Source organism: Pundamilia nyererei, unplaced genomic scaffold, assembly GCF_000239375.1.
Source record: "Pundamilia nyererei isolate P.nyererei 1_Seehausen unplaced genomic scaffold, PunNye1.0 scaffold00057, whole genome shotgun sequence".
In the NCBI taxonomy this organism is placed as follows: domain Eukaryota; kingdom Metazoa; phylum Chordata; class Actinopteri; order Cichliformes; family Cichlidae; genus Pundamilia; species Pundamilia nyererei.
Window position 1 is genome coordinate 1426351 of NW_005187458.1, and position 21103 is coordinate 1447453.

The window sequence follows — 21103 nt, forward strand, 5'->3', positions numbered from 1 at the left end:
TGCCCGTGGCCCAGGTCTGCATGAAGCATAAAAACATGAGCAGAGTCTGTGCGTGTGTGTGTGTGTGTGTGCGCGCGCGCGAGAGAGAGAGAGTGTGTGTGCGTGCGTGCGAGAGAGAGAGCGAGAGAGAGTGTGTGCGTGCGTGCGAGAGAGAGAGAGCGAGAGAGAGAGAGAGAGAGAGTGTGTGTGTGTGTGTTTTTGTTGGCTTCATAAAATAAAAGCTGAGCAGTTCTCTGCTGTTTCATTTTCATGGTCAGATCCGGCTGTCCTGGCCCTGTGCCGGTGCCGGTGCGGGTTCAAATAACGGTCCGTGTGTGAGAAGAAGCGCTTTGACTTGCAGGTCGGGTCAGATGATGCTGGGAGGGGCCGGCTGGACTGGTACCGGGACCGGACGCGCTGTGAATGTGACGGGTTCGGACAGCACCGACACCACCGGGCGGTGGAGGCTGATTGCTGCTGTTTCCGAGGAGGAGAAGAGGAGGAGGTGTGATTCTGCGGGGACTCTCCGCCTCCTTTTTCTTCCCCACGCAGGGAGCGCGCTGCGCGGCTTGGAGAGGCGTGACGCGCCCGAACCGCATCTCCAGGATGGCAGGTAGGTCTCCGCCGTGGCAGAGACTCAGTGAGAATAGCCCGGCTCGGCTCGGCCCGGCCCGGCTTGCAGTCTGAATGTGATCCCGGGTCTGCGGCTCTGTGTGTCCGCGGCCGCTATAAGAAGCGAGGCTCCTTCAGCCGTGCACCGGAGGCAGCGTCGTCCTCACGGTAAACTGGGCCGTGCCGGACCGGACCGGAGCGTGCCGGGGGAAGGGGGAGGGGGGCTAATCAGCCCCGGACACGAACATGCGGGGCGGATGCAGCCTCCACCTCGCGGACTCGGCGGGCGGGTGGAGGCTGTTAGCATCTGTCCGATAATGGGGTCAATCTGAGAGGAGGCCGAGCCGGGCCAGACCGGCAGAGGAGTGAGTGTTCTGGAAACGGAGCCGAGCAGAGCACAAAAACCCGGACTGACAGAGAATATACCAACCTGTCACTTTATTAGGCACAGTTGTGAAAGCCGGTCAGACAAACAGCTGGATACCTTTTAAATATTCACCGTCACGTCTTTGTGGTTTCACTTATTGATCGATGGTTGATTTATTGACTGATTGATCATTTTTGAAGGTTCTTTTTGCAAACACGTGAAATCCTTCAAACCGACATTTTCATGTTTTGCGCAAACAGAAAAATCCCCGCAGGTGGAGGCGCAGGTGGAGGCGAGCCTGAAGCCTCCTGCTTCAGCCGCACACCCTCGTAGGCTCCGGGGTCTGGGACAGTGACCCATTTGTAATCGTGCTCTGCAGAGAAAGCAGAGCTCCCTTTTTGCTCGGTACTGAGGGGCTGTGAGGAGCAGCAGGGATCACGTGACACTGCGTGTAATCTCTTTATTAATATTACCTGAGAGCTGTCCTCAGCTCAGCCTGGTTAGGATGAGCTGACTCACAGGGAAGTGCTGATGTTAAAGTTGAGACGAGATCAGAAATATGTGCAGATTAAAGCCCCGCTAGCCTTCATCACAAACCTGGACAATGAAGTAATAAGTCAGTGGTCCAGATGCTCCACCCGCAGGTTGGAGCAGGTCTTCATCATCTTCACAGAGAAAGTGTTTCAGGTTCAGAGTTAGACTGTAGCCTAAGCTTAGATGTTCTGGGTTTATGTCCTCCACCCTTCCAGAATGAAGGATGTGAAGCTGCTGAAATCAGGTGATTCGGGTGTGAGGGTCCAGCAGCAGGTACATGTTTAACTGACCTTCTGATGGTGTGGCAGCCCTGATCCTGACCCCGCTCTGCATGCTGTCAGAAATGTCAGCTGTGATCTTCATTCAGACCTGAGCTGCTCTCGAAGCAACATCAGAGCATTTTTAGCGCTCCGTTTTTCAGTTTCAGAGGGGTTTTATCCAGGCTGAACAGCCCCAGTTTAAGGTACCTAATTCTTTACGAGTACAGTTTGAAATATTAGACTAACATCATTCTGTGTCTTTGTTGTCCCGTCCATCCACCCGACCTCCTCCCTGCAGCCTTCAGCACCAAGAACACCCTAAAACCAAATGAATGAGCATGTTCCACAGTCTTTAGGTCGTGGGTTTGTCATGGGGTGGCTTTAGACGTTTTCATGCTGTCCTCCAAAATAAGACATCAGGACACCAAGCACTTCCACCACTAGAGGGCACAGTCACAGTAAAATGTTTGCTGCAGGGTCTACAGCACGTAAAAACCTTCAGATCCTTTAAGCAGAGGATTTTGGGGGATTTTACCCCTGAACCGTAAAAGTCCGATGGGGTATGTCGTCATGGCACTGGGGGGCAGCGAGGACACCCAAGTTTGTAAATGTAATAACTCAAGAATGAGGTGATGTAGGAGTTTGTTTATGACATACGTGCATCTACTTGGAGTCTTTTGAGTCTTTGCTGCAAGTCTTTGTCTGTTTTCAAAGCAGCACGTCTGCTTCACAATGAATGCTTCTGCAGCACCGCCTGTCCCTGGGTTCCTACTTTTTCACTGCTTCAGAGTCTTCTCAGCTTCTTGCTGGACTGTAATGAGGCACTTTAGTGTTTTTCTTTCATCACTGTTACCTTTGCAGCAAAGCTCTCACAGACGGTGTGCATCGAGAATATTGGTCTCTCTCCTATCTGACAGCGTCAGTCCATAAACACTGGTTTCAGCATCAGACCTAAACATCCACAGCAGGCCAGCTGTAGTCTGAGTTGGAGCAGGGAGGAGGTCAGGGTGGATGGAAGGGTATCAGAACTTGCTGGGACTTTAGTTCGGAGACAAAAGCTAATGCGTCAGGCTGATAGTTAGATTTGTTATTTCAAACTTTGATGAATTGTTTCAACTATGAACCTTCCCATCAGAGGGTCACACACTACTCCACACAACTTTACAGCCTTTATTTTTAAAGTAACTAACGACGAAGGTAAAAAAGAGTTTTAGCTGAATCTTTCCTGATCCGTTTGATGATGTCATCATCCAGCAGGAGAATGTTCTCCTGTGCTCGGTGAGAACCCTGCAGGACACACATTTTCTGACTGCTGTTCTATGCTACTCAGGTCCTCCTGAGGGGCCTTCGGCTCTTTGTAGCGGGACTGCACCGCCGGTCCTTTGAGGACGATGGACGCTGTGACCTCGCCAGGCCCCAGCTCCAGCACCAGGACCAGGATGGAACGCAGAACCTCGGCCTGCAGACAAACACTAGGTGTGGTCCTGCTGGTGGCTGGCACATTGGTTTCCATGGTGACCTCAAGTTCACCTGCTGCAGGTAACCTTGCTAGGTGCTGTTAGCTGTTAATGTTGACCTCTGACCTCTGAGCCATCTGTACACAGCAGGAAATGAACATGGACTTCCTCAAAAGGACTGCAGTGCAGGAATCTTCTTCTGAGTCTCATTTTAGCTCCATATTGTCATCCTCCCACATTACTGACTCACGCACACACAGAGTCACATGACCTGCTGATGTCAGACTGTGGAGGTTTACACTGACATCAGCTGATCAGATGTAGGCAGCAGGAAGCTGCTTCATCACAAACAGCTCTCAGAGGTCAGCTGGTTGTGACTGTGTTGGTGTGATGTCACTTTTAGTCCTGAAACGTCACTCAACATTTCAGGACTTGTGTTAGAGATGACAGATTCGGGGAGTGTGTGTTTATTATAGCGCCCTCTGTGGATCACATGTTGCATTATAGATGTCAGATTTCAACCCATGGCTGTGTTTTAATTCAGACTGAAGAAGAGTTTGTCCAACCTGATGAAGACGTAGAAACTTGTTTCAGTGCACTGAAAGAAAAACCACAAACATCACATGGTCATACATCCACAATGAAATGTAGCTCAATTCCCTGGGCTAATTTTTTTATTCTCCACCTGCTCTTCTATAGAGCACCTGTGCCATGAGACGTCAGAGCTACGCAGATGTGAAATAAAACAGATGTGAGAGCTCAGCAAGCACATAATGAACGCTTAGTGAATAAAAAAACTGTAAATAAACAAAGTGAAGTGGGAAGCCTGAGATGGTCTAAGCATGGGCAGAGGATGAAGATGGAGGAGAAAAGGAACACCTCAGAGGAGGTTCATAGATGTAGTGAAGGAGGACTGCTGAGTTGTCAGTGTGAGAGGAGGATGCTGGGAGATGGAGGCAGATGATCCACTTTGGCACCCCCTAATGGAAGCAGGTGAAAGAAGAATAAGGTTTACTGCTGAGGAGATTATCTATAATACTATCGTGTCATATTTGAGTAGATTTATATTTTAGACTGCAAATCAGAAGGACCCAACGCTTTAAAATAAATGTGATGGAGTACAGAAGCAGATGTGCTGCCATAAAACACCTCAGCCACAGCTGTTCTGTGAGGGCACCTCAGAGTCAGGAATAACAGGAGATGTTTCTCAGAACTGAGAGCAGTAAATGCAGGAGCTCAGATAAATGCAGGTTAGCAGTTAGCCTAGTGCATCAATCTGAAGAGATTCTTTATAATTAAAAAATGATAAATATTTTCTGCATCTATCGATCTATCAGTCTGTCTGTCTGTGTGTGAGAGGGCGTCGTCTCCTGAATACCAATGACTCGTCTCTGTTCTGCATGTGATGCTGCCGCAAAGCACGGCGTCACCACGGCAACAAGGCCAAGACCAGATGAAAGAGACCCAGTCAAGGCTGTGTGTGTGTGTGTGTGTGTGTGTGTGTGTGTGTGTGTGTCATAAAGACAAATGGTTTTAAAGAGACTGCAAGGGAGGAAAAAGAGGAGTGTGTTTCTGCTGTGTGAATGAATGCTGTAAAGAAGCTGAACCAGCTCAGTCTCATTAAGGTGATCTGTGTTTGTGACGCTTTGTCATTTCAGATACTTCATTACTGTACTTACTTACAGATTTTAGGTATCTGCACTTTTTTTTTTTCTGACGACTTTTTACTTTTACTCCCTACATTTTAAATAAGTATCTGAGATTTCTATTCCTTACATTTTCAAAACAGGCTCATTAGTTTCGGTTTACAGCCCTTTCTTTGAGCTGCTGTATTTCACAGGGAGAGAAAAGAAAGCTTACATGTTTTTGCATCAGATATTGGGTTTGTACATGTGAAATTATGTTTCTTCATATTGCGAATCATGCTGCTAAACAAACTGAGGTAGACTTAACTGAGTTATTTAAAGGCTGCGTGAAAATCCTCTGCAAGTTAGTGCAGGATAAGCAGGTTAGTTTGCTGAACTGTGATGGATTTAATGTAGAAAACAATGATATAAACGATATAAAGACAGCATAAACAGTGTACTGTCAGTGTATGGAAATCAGCCAGAACAACTCATGAAACATCTGCTCACATCCGGTTGAATTCAGGTGTGTAAATCCGCAAAGAGCAGCAGGTCAGCTGATCACAGCCTGTACATTAAGAAAATCTACTGGAGCTCTCAGTAGAAAGTATTGTGAGTTTGATTTTTTTCCTCACACTGAGCCACTAAAACTGATTTTTTAGTGTTCCCCCACCTGCTGAATCCACTTTAACCCGTGACTGTAGTCATTTCCTGTTTAGAGCAAAGTCACCCTCTACAATGCAGGCACCAGAAAACAGAGATATATTTTTTTATTTTCCTTCTTTTTGTTCAGATTAAAGCTGACTGCAAAAACAGACTAAAGTTTGTGTTCCCATCTACAGATACTATTTTACCTTTATGTTAATATAGCACAAAGTTCAGTTAGATTTGCACAAAAATAGAAACGTCCTCCATAGATCTGCTTTTACTTTCTTACTTTTTACTTAGGTTTATTCAGGGTCCCTAGGTTCTTACCAGTCCTCAGGTTTATTCGGGTCTTCAGGGTCTTCAGATTTGTTCATGTTTATCAGTTTCTTTCAGGGTCCTTCAGGTTTATTCCCTCGTGTTTGGTAACAATCTGGTTATGGCACATGCTCACTCTTGAGGTATAATGTTGAGCTTTTAAATTCACGACTTCTGTCCTTCTGGCCCACAGTTGTGCTGGAATTCAACAGAACGACTGATTCTTCGTCACATCCGTCATCACCATCATCATCCTCCACCTCTTCTAGACCCTCACCTCCCAGCCACCCCTCAGACTCTGGATACCACAGTAACGGTGGTGGTGCAGGCTCAGCAGAGGACCCAGACTCTGGTGCTCAGGGGATCCACCTCCTCCTGAGACCTCCAGACCTCCTGTCCCCCAGTCTACCTCCACCACTTCCCCCACATAGCCAGCCCACCCTCACTCCTCCTCCCCCCTGGGAACAGGGGCCCTCACTGGAGGAGGCCTGGGGGTCTGGGGACTACCTGGAGACTCTGTCCTTCATGGTACCTGAAGGTGACGAGATGGCCCTCGCCACGCCACTGCCCAGCCACCCCTATGATGGGGACAATGGGGGGGACTGGGTCTCTTATGACACCTCCTTTCCTGCTCGCCCCACCCTCTCACTGTCATCCAAACTCCCCCTCTCCCCCTCCTCCTCAACCCCCAACATTCCCCTTCACACTCAGCCTGCCCATCCGGATGTCTTCCCCACCTGGGATGAGGACTATGACTTGGAGGACATGATCCCACTGGAGCCGACGGAGTTGCTGCTGCCTGACATGAACAGTCTGGAGTACTACACAAACCTGTTGGCTCGGGAGAGGGAGAGGGAGAGGGAGAGGGAGAAGGAGAAGGAGAAGGAGAAGGAGAAGGAGAGGGAAAAGGTAAATGAGAACGACTCCAAACCTGTCCTTACACCTACAGCAACACACACCCACCATCCTCCTTCTACCCCATCCTCGAGCCCCATTGCTCCTCTAGGATTGGAGCCTAAGCATCCCCCAAGACAGCCCACACCTCCCCTCATCCTTACACCTATCCTCACAGGTGAGGAGAAGACACCTGCTCCATCAGCCACCCCCAAGATCCCTTCCACCCCTACTGCTCTTGCTCCAAAACACAAAGACTATGTCTCGGTCCCAAGCAGGCACCCTTCCCGACCCCCGTCCAACACCACCAGCTGGGTGCCTCCCCCTCCACCGCTGGGACCCCCCACCCGCCCTGAGAGGCCAGAGAGGCCCACAGTGGTCACTGAGATGCCAGCAAAGGCTCCTCCCACCAAGGCCGCAACCACTACTAAGGCTACCACGACAACAACCACCGCCATCATCACCACCACCCAAATCACAGCCATCAGCCTGACCAGAGCCCCTCCAGTCACCACACCCAGAGTGGCCCAGACACCACCCACCAGACAATACCTGTGCAATGTCACCAAGCCAGAAATGTACCTGGTCAGAGTAGGTAAGAGTCTTAGAAGGTCATGTGACCGTACCTCCAGGTGCTGCACATGTTCTGTCTAATCACTGATGTCTTCCATGTTTGTGTGCCCTGCAGTCAGCTCCAAAGGCTCGTCTGCTGGTTTCAGTCAGGTCCGAGATCTTCTGAAAAAAGACTTCAACCGCTCAGTGGAGCTGCAGGTACAAACAGAATCGCTGCTTCTCAGATCTGCATGATTCCGTCCTGCTGATGCTGACTGTGGTTTCCCCTCACAGTCAAGCTCCTGCTTCACAGACTTCACATGAAACAGTCTAATCCCAGCCCGTCCTCTAATGTTCTCGCTCTGAAGTGTTTGTTTTTAGCTCATTCGGCTGCAGTCACAAGAATCACTACTCTATCTGCAGTACTGGTCAGAATTTAGTCAAACACACAGACAATGATCGGCTAATATTTGTCTTTCTCACTGGATTTTCTTCCTCATTAGTTTGTCCAAAGCAACCAACCAATGACCAGAGACTGATCTCTGTGTGTTACTGTGTCACTGACGTTCTGGTTCATGCTTATGTGGAGTTTGCGTTGTGCTGGGAGCCAGTCATTTATTAACTTTGTAATAGTGAACTCTGTTTCTAAGCTAATGTTAGCTTGTTGTTTACTGGGAGCAGAGGCATCGAGACACTCGGAGTATAAACCTGACATCCTTTAGATTTTAGTCTTTCATATAGAAATCAGTCCACAGACTGTTAGAGGCAGCAGGAGAAGGTCCAAGCTTTTAAATTACACAAAAATCAATAAAAACCATTTAATCCATGAAAATATGCCATCTGATGCATACTTTTCTTATTTTTTTTAATGCCTTCTCTTTCATTTATTCATTTACTTTACTGAATCCTTATTAGATATTAAGCTAAACTTAAAAATTGTTAATAACTTTCCACTCTTCCCTGGTTGTTTCCTTTTCAGTTCTTAAGAACTCCATCCAGTTTTGCCTTTCGCGTTGTGTCGGGACCGTTGATCTTCACTGCCATGTCCGTCATCAATGCCCTCCGCCGACCGCCGCCACGCTTCGGCCCCATTCCCACAGTTTCACCACTGTACACCATACCTGACCTCAGGTATCAGATCCACTCTGTGCTGCAGTTTGTTCCCACTCATGTTGACATCCGAGTCTGCAACTTCAGTGAACGGGTGGAGAGAGGGCTCACCATGGCATACGCAGAGACACGGAAGAGATTACATGAGGGAGGGAACGCCACCGTACAGGTGAGTCTGCCTCGTGTGTGGTCACCATTTAAAGCCATTCGCTTTTCTAATTTCTTTTACTTCTTCACACAGTTGCTGAACATCACCATAAGCGTGGCCCGGCCAGCGGTGGAGCAGAAGGTTCCCGTCGACATCACGTTTGCGGTGCGGGATGGCCGGGGCTACCTGCCGGGGTCAGAGGTCAGTGAACACCTGAGGAAGCTCAGCCTGGTGGAGTTCAGCTTCTACGTGGGATTTCCTGCGCTGCAGATCGCTGAACGTACGAGACGATACACAAACCCATCACACGTCACAGTAAACATTAAACCGACAATATGTAAAGCGTTTTTATCAAACTTCTGTTAACAGCCTTTCACTACCCTGAGCTCAACACTTCACACCACCTGCGCTCCACCTGGGTCCGTACAGGTAAGAAACCCACTCTCTTTTTTTTACATTTTGGTATGATGTTTTTGTACTGTGTGGATGATGGTATGTGTTAGCTTCGCTCTGACGAACTCCCCTTTGTGTGGTATCAGTCCTGCTGGGAGTTCAGGAGCAGCTGGTGGCTGAGAGAAGCTTTAAGGCTCGTCTGGAGAGACGCCTGGCTCTGCTGTTGGAGGAGGGACTGCAGGAAACCAGTAGGAGGCGCTGGAAGAGAGCCACAGCAGTGGGCAACAACAGTCTACAGGTACACGCACAAGGCAATGATGGCTGATGTAATGCCACCAGACAGAGGTGTGTGTACCTGTACAATGTGAATGTGCACTGAACCGGTTGTGTCTCAGGTGGTGCGGGTCTCCAGGCTGTCAGGGGCAGAGCGCCCTCTGGAGGTCTTTTACTTTGTGGAGGGTCCCAGTGGAGAGAGGGTCCCTGCTGAGGTGACCGCCGCCACTCTGAACCGTGTGGACCTTCAAAGGGCCGCCATTGTCCTTGGACACCGTGTGCAGAGACCGCTGGCCCAACGTGAGTCCAATGCTGAGTGTGTCCAAACTGCTTCTGATTGGTTCAGAAAGTGTCATATTGATAAAGTTTGATCTTTTTGATTCTGTTTCCAGCTGTGGAGACGATCTCTGTCCCTCCAGCTGAGACTCAGAGCAGCAGCATCTGGCTGATTGTCGGTGTTGTTGTCCCAGTTGTACTGGCCGTCTTCATCATCATCATCCTGTACTGGAAGCTCTGCGGTTCCGAGAAGCTTGAGTTCCAGCCGGACGCCATTAACACCATCCAGCAGAGGCAAAAGGTCAGAGGTCAACAAAAAGGACTTGCACTTTAAAATTAACAGGCGATGACACCTGGTGTTTTTCTGTCCTCTGTGTTTGCAATCTTCTGATTTTAGCCACCAACATGATGTTTTTGTTACCTTACTGACCCCTGATCCATATCCTCTGTCAGCTTCAGGCTCCCAGCGTTAAAGGCTTCGACTTTGCAAAGCTTCACCTGGGTCAACACAGTAAGGATGACATCATGGTGATCCAGGAGTCCGGTCCACTTCCTGCACCAGTAAAGGAAGCCACGCCCTCCGATGGCGGAGACCTCAACACCCCCAAATCCAAAGGATCATCCACCAAGGTGTCGCGGCCGAGCCGCCGCAGGGGGAGGTTAGAAATATGTTGTGACTTATTAAACAAACTTGTTAAAAAATATAGAATATGAACTTCACTGGCTCGTTGACATGATTATTTTTCATTCAGAGAAATCGTCGACATCGAACATTTTTACTGAAGTATCTCAAAATTTTACTTAATCCGGCAGCTGTGGCTACAATGTAGCTTGCCATCGCCAGTGTGTGAATGGGTGAATGACTGAATGTAGTGTGAAGCGCTTTGGGGTCCTTAGGGACTAGAAAAGCGCTATACAAATGCATGCCATTTACCATTTACCTGTTGTGTCCATTGTCAGGCTCAGCCCATCAGACGGCGACTCGTTAGGAAGCGACCAATCGAGCGGCAGGGAGTCAGCAGAAGAAAGCACCCGACCTGTGGCCACACCCAGCGAGGGGAAACAGCACAGGAAGACACCCAAAAATGGTGAGAGCCACAGTGACATAATCAGCTTTAGTATTTGTAATGAATAGGCTGTAAACAAAGGATGGAGGCTCTGCTCTGTTCAAACTTTGTCTTTTCTGTTTAATGCACTGCCTACTTGAAGGGAGGAGCAAAATGGGTACGTTACTATGCCAACACATTACCACCTTCTCACACACCGATCTCCAATCCACATTTCCTATCAACACGTGAAGCATTGCGATGCTGCAGAGACAGATCTAATTATGTCTCCAAGAGCTCAACCTTTAAATTCACAGATTAAACAATAATAATAATTAATCTGTGACTGTGTCAAATCGATCCGTCTCCAGTAATCACAGTACCAGCGACAACAATACCTTAACTCATAAAGGGAAGAACAGGTCCTGGTTTATGAGGCGAGTCATCAGCAGTAAGCTAAATCTGAATACTGATCATCACTAAATGATGGAGCGAATTTTACTTTCCACTCTTACTTTATTAACTTCTCTTTTTTCTTATTCTTGTACACTTGGAATATACATGCTTGTTGTCTAAATGTTTATATTCAGACTTCTCTATAGTTTGAAGGTTATTTCTGGTAAAATAATTTCTCTGACAGTAACAAACACAACCCTGAATAATGCTGAAGATCTGACCGCAGTTGTGGCTGAAGCATCGCTGCCCCTCTGTCAGCCTCCTGGATGTCCTCTGCATGTGACCTCTGACCTCTGTGCTCGGGGTCTTGGTCTGTCTGAGGGATTTCCCTCATTCTCTCTTTGTTTCTTCTGCTGCTTATTCTGGGAAAAAGTTTTTTTCTCCCACTTTTTCATCATTATCCTTATCATCGCCATCTTCATCTCCTTGTTGGTTGCTTGTCATTTTTTATCCTTCTGCAGTAACTGCAGCTCTGCACACATAAACACGTTTATTTCTGCTGTAAAGCTTTAACATGGATGTCTATGGGACTGACCTACTCGCTCTGCAAGCTTTCAGTAGATGGTCACTGGTGAAATGCATTCTGGGAGTCTGAGCTTTCACTTCTCTGTTGGTCTTTAAGTCTCCTTTCACTTTTTTCTGTCCTCTGACCTCTCCTTCCACAGGTGCTCCATCAGGCAGCGGCCCGGACGAACTGCTGTCCTCGTCCTCCATCTTTGACCATGTGGACCGCCTGTCCCGCGGGTCATCTGACGGCACCCGTCGTCAGGCCAACAAGGTGCAGCTCATCGCCATGCAGCCACGTCCGAGCCCACCGCAGCCACATGCCCCATCACAGCCAAGCCCCTCCCTCACTGAAAAGGTCAACACAGAGGTGAGTTGACAACAAAAATACATCCAGTCACAGCTTGCCATGAGGTCATCATCATTAACTGTAGTCAACCGTCTCTGTTCCTGCAGGTGGCGCTGCGGCACAAGTCAGAGATCGAGCATCACCGGAACAAACTGCGACAGCGTGCTAAGAGGCGGGGCCAGTGCGAGTTTCCCTCCATGGATGACATCATGGACGCATTTGGAGATGGTCCAGTTCAGAGTGAGGCGGCACAGCGACTCTACAGCTCTGCCCACGACCACATGGACTGCATCCTGCAGGCCGATGCTGCCTCACCCCCAACTCCCACCGACTCCAGGAAAAGGTCAGACCCTACCTGAGGTGAAAAAAGAATATTTCATTCTCCATGAACAGCTGCTTCTGTGTGACTAAAGCGAAAGCTGACTCAGTTCCCTCAAAGACAAACGTGTTCTCAGACTTCCTTGACGCATGCTCAGTCACACAGGTAAGGAAATCCCAGAAAGTTGATTCTGTTCATCTGGACATAGCATTACATTTGCATAATGACCAAAACTTGCAGCACTGATTTAATTGATTGTACAGTTTATAAGGTTGGGGGAACCTGCAGGCAGCAAAGACAGAAGAAGTGGATGATGATGAAATGTTTCTCTCACTGAAAACACTACATCCAGATGAATGGGACTGATGTCCTCAGAAGGACACATAGTCAATACTCTTGTCAGTCCTTCAGGGTTGGTGCATGTCTTTGATCCTGTAGGTAATATTCATGAACATGACCTCAAAGGGTAGCCAGGGTGAAGAAGGTGTGCATTTTGGGAATCTTAGCATTTTATCCCTGCTCTTTGCAAATGATGCAGGTCTTGGAGGCTGTGTGGACAATAGCTGATTTTTCTCTTTGGGCTCGCGGACAAAGGGGAAGGTGGAGCTTGAGATGGACTGGTGGATTGGTGCTCCATGCAGGAGTTGTACCGTACTGCTGCTGTGAGGTTAAGAAAGAGAGCTTAGCTCGAAGATGTCCGTTTCAACCTGACACAGGAGGAGCTCAGAATCGAGCCGTGCTCCTTCTCAGTCTGATCAGTGCCTCCTGAGCACCTCCAGACATGCCCAGTTGGGAGGAGGCCCTGCAGGAGACCTCAAACTCTAGAGAAATCATATTTAAGACATACCAACCGCATCCCTGTTAGCACCAAAGCTAAGCTCATTATTGTCCCATCTGTTTCCAGCCTGACTGTAAACTCTTGTGTTTTTTTGCCAGAGGGAGGCGCTCTCCTAGGAGTCGGCGGGCTCAGCCAGGACCTGGAAGTCTTCCTGACACAGACAGAGACCGGCTGCTCACCGATCAGAGCGCCACCTACAGGAAATACCCCGGACTCAACAACGTGGCCTACATGGTGAGGCAAACAAAATTTAACCATCAAATAAGCAAGGTAGGTGTGAGCTGGATATGTTGCCTGTTCTAAGCATTCACAGACACACATAATGTTTGAGTGTTTGGAGGTACACGGCTGATCTGATCTGTTACTGATGGTGTCGTCAGCATGACGTGGACAGAGCTGTACACTGTTACTGAACTCTGAGTGACACAGGAAGTCTTTTTGAGCCCTGTGGACTTTTTTTGTAAGACAGCAGAGCGCTGACTTGATGTTCTACTTCATTTCCTACAGTCGGACCCCGACCTGCCCCCGGACCACGGCAGCCCCTCCCCCACTGACGAGGTCTTTGACCCTGCCCCGGCCCCGCCACCCTACATGCCCCCCCAGCCCTCCATTGAAGAGGCCCGGCAGCAGATGCACTCTCTTCTGGATGACGCCTTCGCCCTGGTGTCGCCGTCCTCGCAGGGCAGCGCCGGGGTAAGCTCTGCCCTGCCCAGCCCCTCCCCTCAGAGCTGGCCCCCAAACCAGCAGTGGGGCTCTTACCCAGCAGCCCCCCCTCACAGCCCCTTCTCTGCAGTGAGTGTGTGGACCTGCAGATGAAGCAGATACTTCTGTCAGGAACTCGTGCTCTGGTTTAATTCTCTTCTTTCTCTTCTTCCTGCAGAGATATGCAGAGCTGGGGATGTCCCCCACCTCAGTCCAGGGCCTCCTGCAGAGGTTAGTATCAGAATACAGAAGACTTGGTCCAGTCTGAGTACTAGGTCAGAACCAGAGCTCATTCTCTGTGTGTTTCTACAGGCAGGGGCTGAGCTCAGGAGGGTATGTGTCTACTGGAGATCAGCTGCAGGAGTCCATTTACTCCAACAGGGGGCAGTATGAGGACCCACCCTCCTCCTCTAGACCTCGACCTGTAGGAGGGAGCACAGGTACAGTCACAGCCATCAACAAATAACAGCTCACCGTGCGTTCAGTTTATATGACCTGACAGCAGGTATCTACTTTTCATGATGGGGGGTTCATAGAAGTCACCGCAGCTATATACATGACCGGCCCCCTGCTGGGCAGCGACAGCACTGAGGATGGCCTCAGTGAGTCAATAAATACATTCAGTTCTGTAACTTTATGCCATGAAATATACAGATTAAAGTAAAATGAATGAATCAAATCTGAGTCTAAAATATTCTCCTCTTATTTTCACTTTCTGACGTGTTTTAGATCCTGAACTTGTCTCAAACAGTCAAAATGTGCAGAGGTAACGCATAATTCAGCTGACTGGTCATGCGGTAGAGGCTGCCCTCTGGTGGTGCCATACACTACAACAAATATACAGCATTTCTAACAGTTTAGGAAAGAAAGAATTATCATTCTCTCAAGATTTCTGAAAAGAATCATATTGTGTGTGAATACCCAGAGACTGTAGATTAGGTTAGTTAATGTGGGACGAGGCATTTTTTTCTCATGACTCTGACAATAAAGCCAAAGGTAACAAACCTCACATGACTTTGTCTGTATTCAGTTTGTTTCCACACAGGCTGATGATTTACTAATGTTGTATCTGCTGACTGGTTTCACTGACCTCCAGGTGCACAGCTCCATCACCTGACCCAGGTGGGTCTGTCCAGTCAGATTGGTGCATACCCTGGGGTGGGTCGCAGCATGTCGGGCCCCACTGGCTCTAGCTGGAATCAGCAGCATTCAGACCAGGACCTTTCCAGGCCGGGAGCCAGCAGAGAGAGCGTGAGTGGTGAAATCAGTAAAGAAAATAGCTTGGTGGTGCACAGGTGGAGCTGAAATGTCTCACCCTTTCTCCTTTCTTTTCACAGGTGATGTCCTTTCCTGAGTTCTCCTCTTCCTCTGTTTTCCAGATGCCCAGCTCCTCATTGCGGGACCCGTCAGCTCCACCTCTCCTCCTGACCTCACCTACTCCAGAATATCCGCCTGAGGATGCATCACCATCCGCCCACACCTCCGCCTCTCTTATAAAGGCCATCAGGGAGGAGCTGCGACGTCTCGCACAGAAACAGGCGGCAGTGACCAGCTACCCGTAAACTGGTTTGGACCTCTTTGGATCAGGACTCAGCTGGTTTTGAAAGTTTTAAACCACATAGAACCTGAAAGGTCTAAGGGAAACCATGAAACTAACCAATTTACACTCTGGGCTCTGTTGAGCTAGTGTACGTCTGTGCCGGTAAATCCAAAACAAGTCTGGACCACAATCCATGTCTGAAAACTTGGACGTCTCTCCTGGAGACCTCCGGTACTTTACAGGGTCCTGAACTGTCTGTCCGTCACTCTCAGCTCTGTTTCATTAGACATGAGTTTGACTTGTATTTTCCACTGAAGTGCTTCCTAAAGAGCATCATTAATGATCATCCTTCCTGAACCTCTTGATTCAGTCGTTACTTTTTAGACATCTGGAGCAGCAATTCATTCCTGAACTTGTGGAGTAGATGGTCCTTGATGGTCTTCAACACTATTGGCCTCTTGGTCTTCTGGAGTTTAGTCATTGGAGAGTTCATTCTGGCCTCCTGGAGTTCTTGAGGGTTTTGAGGGGTTTGGTCCAGCCTAATATTGGGGGACTGTTGGAGCAGCTGCTTTTATTAAACCCAGTTCTAACTGCAAGATCAGTATTTGAGACCAGTCTAGAGTGAACTTTATGTTGACTGCACCAGCCAGCCTTAACTATGCCCGGTGGTAGCAAGCTCGTTCACTCGAACATGCACATGAAGATGGGTGTTGCGTAACAGCAAGCATTCTTGCTAACTGTTTACTTTTGGTGTTTTAGTGGTTAACACATTTACTTGGGAAATAAAAGGTCACTGGTTTAATTCTAGTTGCTTGAGGAAGGGCCTTCATTGTAAACCTCTACCACATCAAACTTGTACAGCTGTTGTGACCCCCTATGGTAAGAGAGCAGCTAAAAACAGCTTTTTTAATTTAGATGAAAGTAAATTTAATTTTTTTTACTACAAATAAGAAAATTGAAACATCATTAGTTATCTCAAGGACACACTGATCGCCAAGCAGTCTAACGTGATAGAACATGAGAAGCATGGCATTAGGACCTAAATAAGTCATTTTATTGACCGGGCATAGACAGAAGACCTCCTGGGTAAAACAAGGATATGGTCATGTAATTGTTGATGCTCATGAAGCACAAGTGTGATAAAGTGCAGCACCACTAAATGCTCGGTCATGAACCAACTCAAACTTTAAGGCTCTCCAGTCAGTTCAAACAGATCAAGAGAGTCAACTCCTCGTTGTTGTATCTGTAACAGTCTGTCTAGCTTGCTTGTTGTAAAATTAATTTATTGCTCATAGAAACAAATGCACAGTGGCTCCGTGCCTCAGAGGGTCCTGGTTTTGAGCTTGGGTCGGATCTGCTATGCAGTGGTTGTATGTTTTTGTTGTGCTGGTGAAGTTTTCTCCGGGAGCTCGAGTTTTCTCAGTGTTGATGAATGTACTAGGTCAGGTAGCTTATCTTGTTTCAAATCAGTCCGCTAAAAGAGTGTATAGTTCTCAACAATTTCATTTTCTGGTTTGAAGAACATGCCAAGATTTGCAAGAAGACTTAAGGCTGAATGGTGCAACTACCAATACTTCTCAGGCCTGACTTAGAACATCAGGTTATGAATACCTTCTTAAGTTAGTGCAACCAACCTTTGGAGAAGAACTTCCTTCTTCTAGTCTTTCAGAACTTCGTGATCGTTCCTGGAGTTCTAGAGTGAATGGATCTCCAGGGAATCTATCCGATGGAACCTCTGCGAAGTGCTGTCCTTAATGGCCTTCTGGTGGTTCATCCTATTGGGGTAGATGGTTATTCTTGACCTGTTGAGTGGATATTTCCCTCTGGACCAATTCCTCCTAAAGTTCTGAAGTGGATTGATTCTCTGGACCTTCTGTGGTGCTAACTGTCAGCCTCATACCATCTTGTCATTAACCACTAATTGCCTTCCACACTCCCATCAGCCACGGTGGTCAGGTGTCTGTTCATAAACCATATCAATGAGGTCTTTGCACTGTCGACAGCTGGAGGTGCCGCACAGTTCCTGCTGCACGGGGATGCAAAACAAGAAAAATAATATTTATAGCTATCTATAAGAATGAATAAATATATGTAAAGAGATAGAATCCCAATGAGCACAATATTAATGTAAGAGTTATTACTGGAGTATTGAGATGTTACTTATTTTTTATTGCTTATATATGAAAGTATACTTTAAATGCTTTATTTTGATCAAAAAAAAGACCAAACTACTGTTCTATGGTTGTAATCCTCTTGTGTTTAAGCTCGCTGTAGATTTTGAGCTAACATTTGTTTCTCTGTGGAAACGTTGCTTAGCGTAGCCGCTCGCTCGCTCGCGTGTTCATGTATCGGTGGCAATGAAAAAAAATTCAGCTAATGCATTGCTTTGGTATCAAGCTTTTTGTCGCTGATTTGTTGCATCCATCAGTCTGTGAGCAGAGCGCTGTAGACAAGTGGGTAAAAAGTGTTTGTGAGAGAGGGGAACTAGTCGTTCATCACCGCCGCAAGGTGGTTCTTCCTCAGACGAGAGCTGCTTCATAAACTCACTGAGAGATGTCTCGTCAGAGCTGCCTGATGATCCTGATGAAGGGAAAAGCAAATAGTGATAAGGTTTATATGTCCAGGACTCCAGGCTGATCTTTTGTCTCACATGTAGAACACGTCAGGAAGTGCTCATTTCAGCTGTACTCTTCAGTGATACTCTGAGTACACTGTGTGGTTCAGGTGAGGGATCTGCCCAGGAAATTTCCCATTATGTTAGCTTCATTGTTCTCACATGAACTACAGACTTCATGCCAGGACATTGCAGGTAAAGGTGTTAATGTTTAACCTGCAGCTCTATCGGGCGATTAAGAGCATAAATAACTTTTCGTTGTTTCAGCCTGTGGCTGAATCCTCACACTCCCCTAAAAGGTTCGCACCGTTTCATCAGGGGAGAAAAATAAGGTTTGTCATTACTGACCTTTTATACTATTGAATATTTTTATTTTTATTATTGACCTTGTCCAGTGAGTGAAGTCTGCAGAATGTTCTGGAAGCTTGTAGAAGACCGCTTTGCAGACATGATTGTAGATCCAGAGAAATGTCTCTCCATGTGGACCTCCTGATATTGTCTCTGCATCTATTGTTTCAACCTTTAGTTTCATGTCCTGGTTGCATAGCTGAGCGGCTGGTTCCTCTCTTTGCTGATTGGCTGTCCTCTCTGTGGTGTGTTGGTGGTCGGTCACTCATGGTGAAGGTTTGTTTGCATCTGCTCTCTGCTCTTCTTCAGCATGTTCAACTAAGTTTGAGGCTTTAGCTATTTGTGGTGTTGCAGTTAATGTTTAGCATGCTGCCAAAAGATGTAAAAAAAGTGAAGAATCGTTCCACATCCAGTTAAGAGTGAGCAAAGAGTGATTCATGTCACAGTGCCATGAAAGCACCGTTCATCCAAGCACAGCCGGAAAAAACACACCATGAGAACCATCATGTTTTTGTTTTTTAGGAGATTTTTGAGTCTGAATGAAGATGCTTATGGATGGAGTGGATATGATGTTGAATAGAAACCTATTATATACGGAAAAGATTTTATCTGTGATTGTTCTGCTGAACAGACTCAAAGACACAACACATTCGTCATGAACCAGAAACCAACCGCAGAACTCTTTACCTGCTACAGACGATCTGATTGGACCTAGCACCTGTCAGTCACGCTGTAGGACTCAGCAATGCCTACAGGATCAAATGGTGCTAATTCAATGACTCAAGGTGTCTGAAACGATCAGATCACCCCAAAAATGGAAAATAATCCTGCAGGTGTCCGAATAGCAAAGAAAAGTCTGACTTCTCAGCAAACTCTTCATAAACTTCTCCTGAATGTTTCTGTTTTCCAGAGACTCTGTTTTCTAGACCTGTGATCCTCAGTAAGAGTCCAGCAGATGAGCAGACACTCAGAGGATGATTTTTCATGACAAAACTACTGATCAGCACTCTGAGACCTGCTGAAGTTTGCGGGGATCACGGTTGCTCCCCTCCCTACAGGCCGAGCCGGCCCAGTTGCTTTCGTGGACAAAAAATATGAAACTGTGGAGGTATTGTACAGACGAGACAGGAGCTGTAACTTTCCATTCCGACTTTATTCATCTCCACACAACAACTGACCACATTGTGCCAAAAACCAGCAGAACCTCTCCTCCCGACCTTGGTGTGAGTGGAGCCCTCTGGTGGGCCACCACAAAACTGCAAAAACTGCTGCAGAGCAGATCAGCAGCTGCAGGTGGAGGTGATGGAGTCACGGCACAGGAAGCATGTGGTCAGCTGATCATTAGCTTTAGTGGGGAGAACTTTGAAAACAGATCTTTGAGACAGATCATTTGACAAACAGATCTTGCGCAGACTGCAGCTGTCGGTGGATCTCCTTCAGAAGCTTTTAAAACAAACCTGCTGCTGCATTGGCACATCTTTAAAACTTATCAGTTTCAACTTTGTTCTGTTGTTTTTGAACAGAGTTTAAAGGATCTGATAATTATTTGTTTCAAAATTTTAAACCGATTCTATGTTTTAGCTACTATTCCAGCTTTTCCTGTTATCTCAAACTGCCCACTAAAATAAGAGCTTGGACAAGCTTTCCCCTGCCAAAATCAGTAGCTGTATCTGCACCAGCAATTGAAACTGTTTTCAGGTGTTGACCTTTGACCTGCAGAGAGCTTTGCTTTCGCCAGGGTTTCAGATTTCCCCTCTGTCAGTAGTTTTGTCATGAATGAACTTCTGTACGGCTGCTCCGAGTCGAACCACATTCCTGTTGTTCCTCTTCAGGCTCCGTTTCCACGCACCGCCTCGCCGATTTACACACTTACACCAGGTGAGAGCAGGCCCCAGGTGTGGTTCAGGTAACTTGGTGATGCTGCTTCATGGAAACAGAGCCTGGGGGAGTTCTTTTAATGTCGAGTCAGTGAGCTGGGAACACTGCCAGCAGCCTCACCTGTTCCACAGTGGCCAGATGAGTGTGCCGCTAACCTGTGCGGGTCACATTGATAGGATCTGTTCTACCCTGCCTCTGTGTGAGCTGCACCCTGTGGTGTTTCAAGTCTGACAGACTGTGTTCAAAACATTAAAGAGACATGTTCAGATTCAGAGAAGCTGACGGCTTTTTCTTCATTCTTTGATGATTCAGTTTTCCTCTGATGCGCTGCACTGCATCTAATCTGTCTGATCCCTCCAATCGGCCAACGCCTCATTCCAAGACCACACAGCTCTGCATATGGAGGCCCATTTCTGGCACAATGACACTGACTCATGGGACAGAGTCACCAAGTTTAATAGCAATACTGTAATCTAAACAAACAGCTCATTTCTAGAAAGATCTGAAGTTTAGGAACAATTTGTTAAGAATAAAGTCATAAGCACACAAATCCTCATTAACATTATTTACATTTTAAATCTGGTGTCAGCAGGGATAGCGAGCTATCGCCTGCATCCACAGACTGTACGGGAGTGTCTCTTTCTCTCACTCACACACACACATCCTTCCTGGATGGTCTGCTAATACAGTAACCTCACAGTAGTCACATGACGCCATTAAAAATGCTCCAAAAGGCTCCAACAGCACAAACACAGTCCAGCGGTCCAGTTAGCAGACAGCTAACAACTACACCAGCCTGTGTGATCATCCACTTGCCAGTCAAAGAGGCCACGCCCCCTGATTTATACAGGTGAGTTTAGGAACCATCCTCCCCCTTGGAGTTGTTAAAAAGGAGGAAATTATCTATAAAGACATGATGAGATTGTGTATCAGGTTTTAAGCATGTTTGCATGTCTGCTGCAAAGTTTTAACATGGGAGTTTACGGGCACTGACTCACTGCTGCCACTGCTGGACCTCAGAGGAACTGCAGGGATCTGTCTGTAATTACTGTCAGTGCCAGCAGGT

At 47.3% G+C, this 21103-nt stretch overlaps 1 protein-coding gene across 4 annotated transcripts; it reads left to right on the forward strand.

Annotated features, from left to right (window-relative positions):
- Window positions 1-234: 234 nt before the first annotated feature.
- On the forward strand, window positions 235-20309 carry LOC102212066 (UPF0606 protein KIAA1549). Of its 4 annotated transcripts, none has more exons than XM_013911180.1 (21): window positions 235-592; window positions 3083-3291; window positions 5991-7286; window positions 7380-7462; window positions 8223-8522; window positions 8595-8781; window positions 8871-8930; window positions 9041-9192; window positions 9290-9467; window positions 9560-9744; window positions 9897-10102; window positions 10404-10531; window positions 10653-10667; window positions 11611-11819; window positions 11906-12141; window positions 13054-13225; window positions 13463-13747; window positions 13836-13888; window positions 13970-14097; window positions 14754-14908; window positions 14995-20309. In XM_013911180.1, the coding sequence occupies exons 2-21, from the start codon at window positions 3144-3146 to the stop codon at window positions 15217-15219; spliced, it is 4401 nt and encodes a 1466-aa protein (XP_013766634.1). In that variant the 5' UTR covers window positions 235-592; window positions 3083-3143; the 3' UTR covers window positions 15220-20309. The 4 variants fall into 4 exon arrangements, with proteins under 4 accessions (XP_013766634.1, XP_005734257.1, XP_013766636.1 ...); XM_005734200.2 differs by having other exon boundaries at window positions 13463-13648; XM_013911182.1 differs by having other exon boundaries at window positions 13054-13189.
- Window positions 20310-21103: the final 794 nt, after the last annotated feature.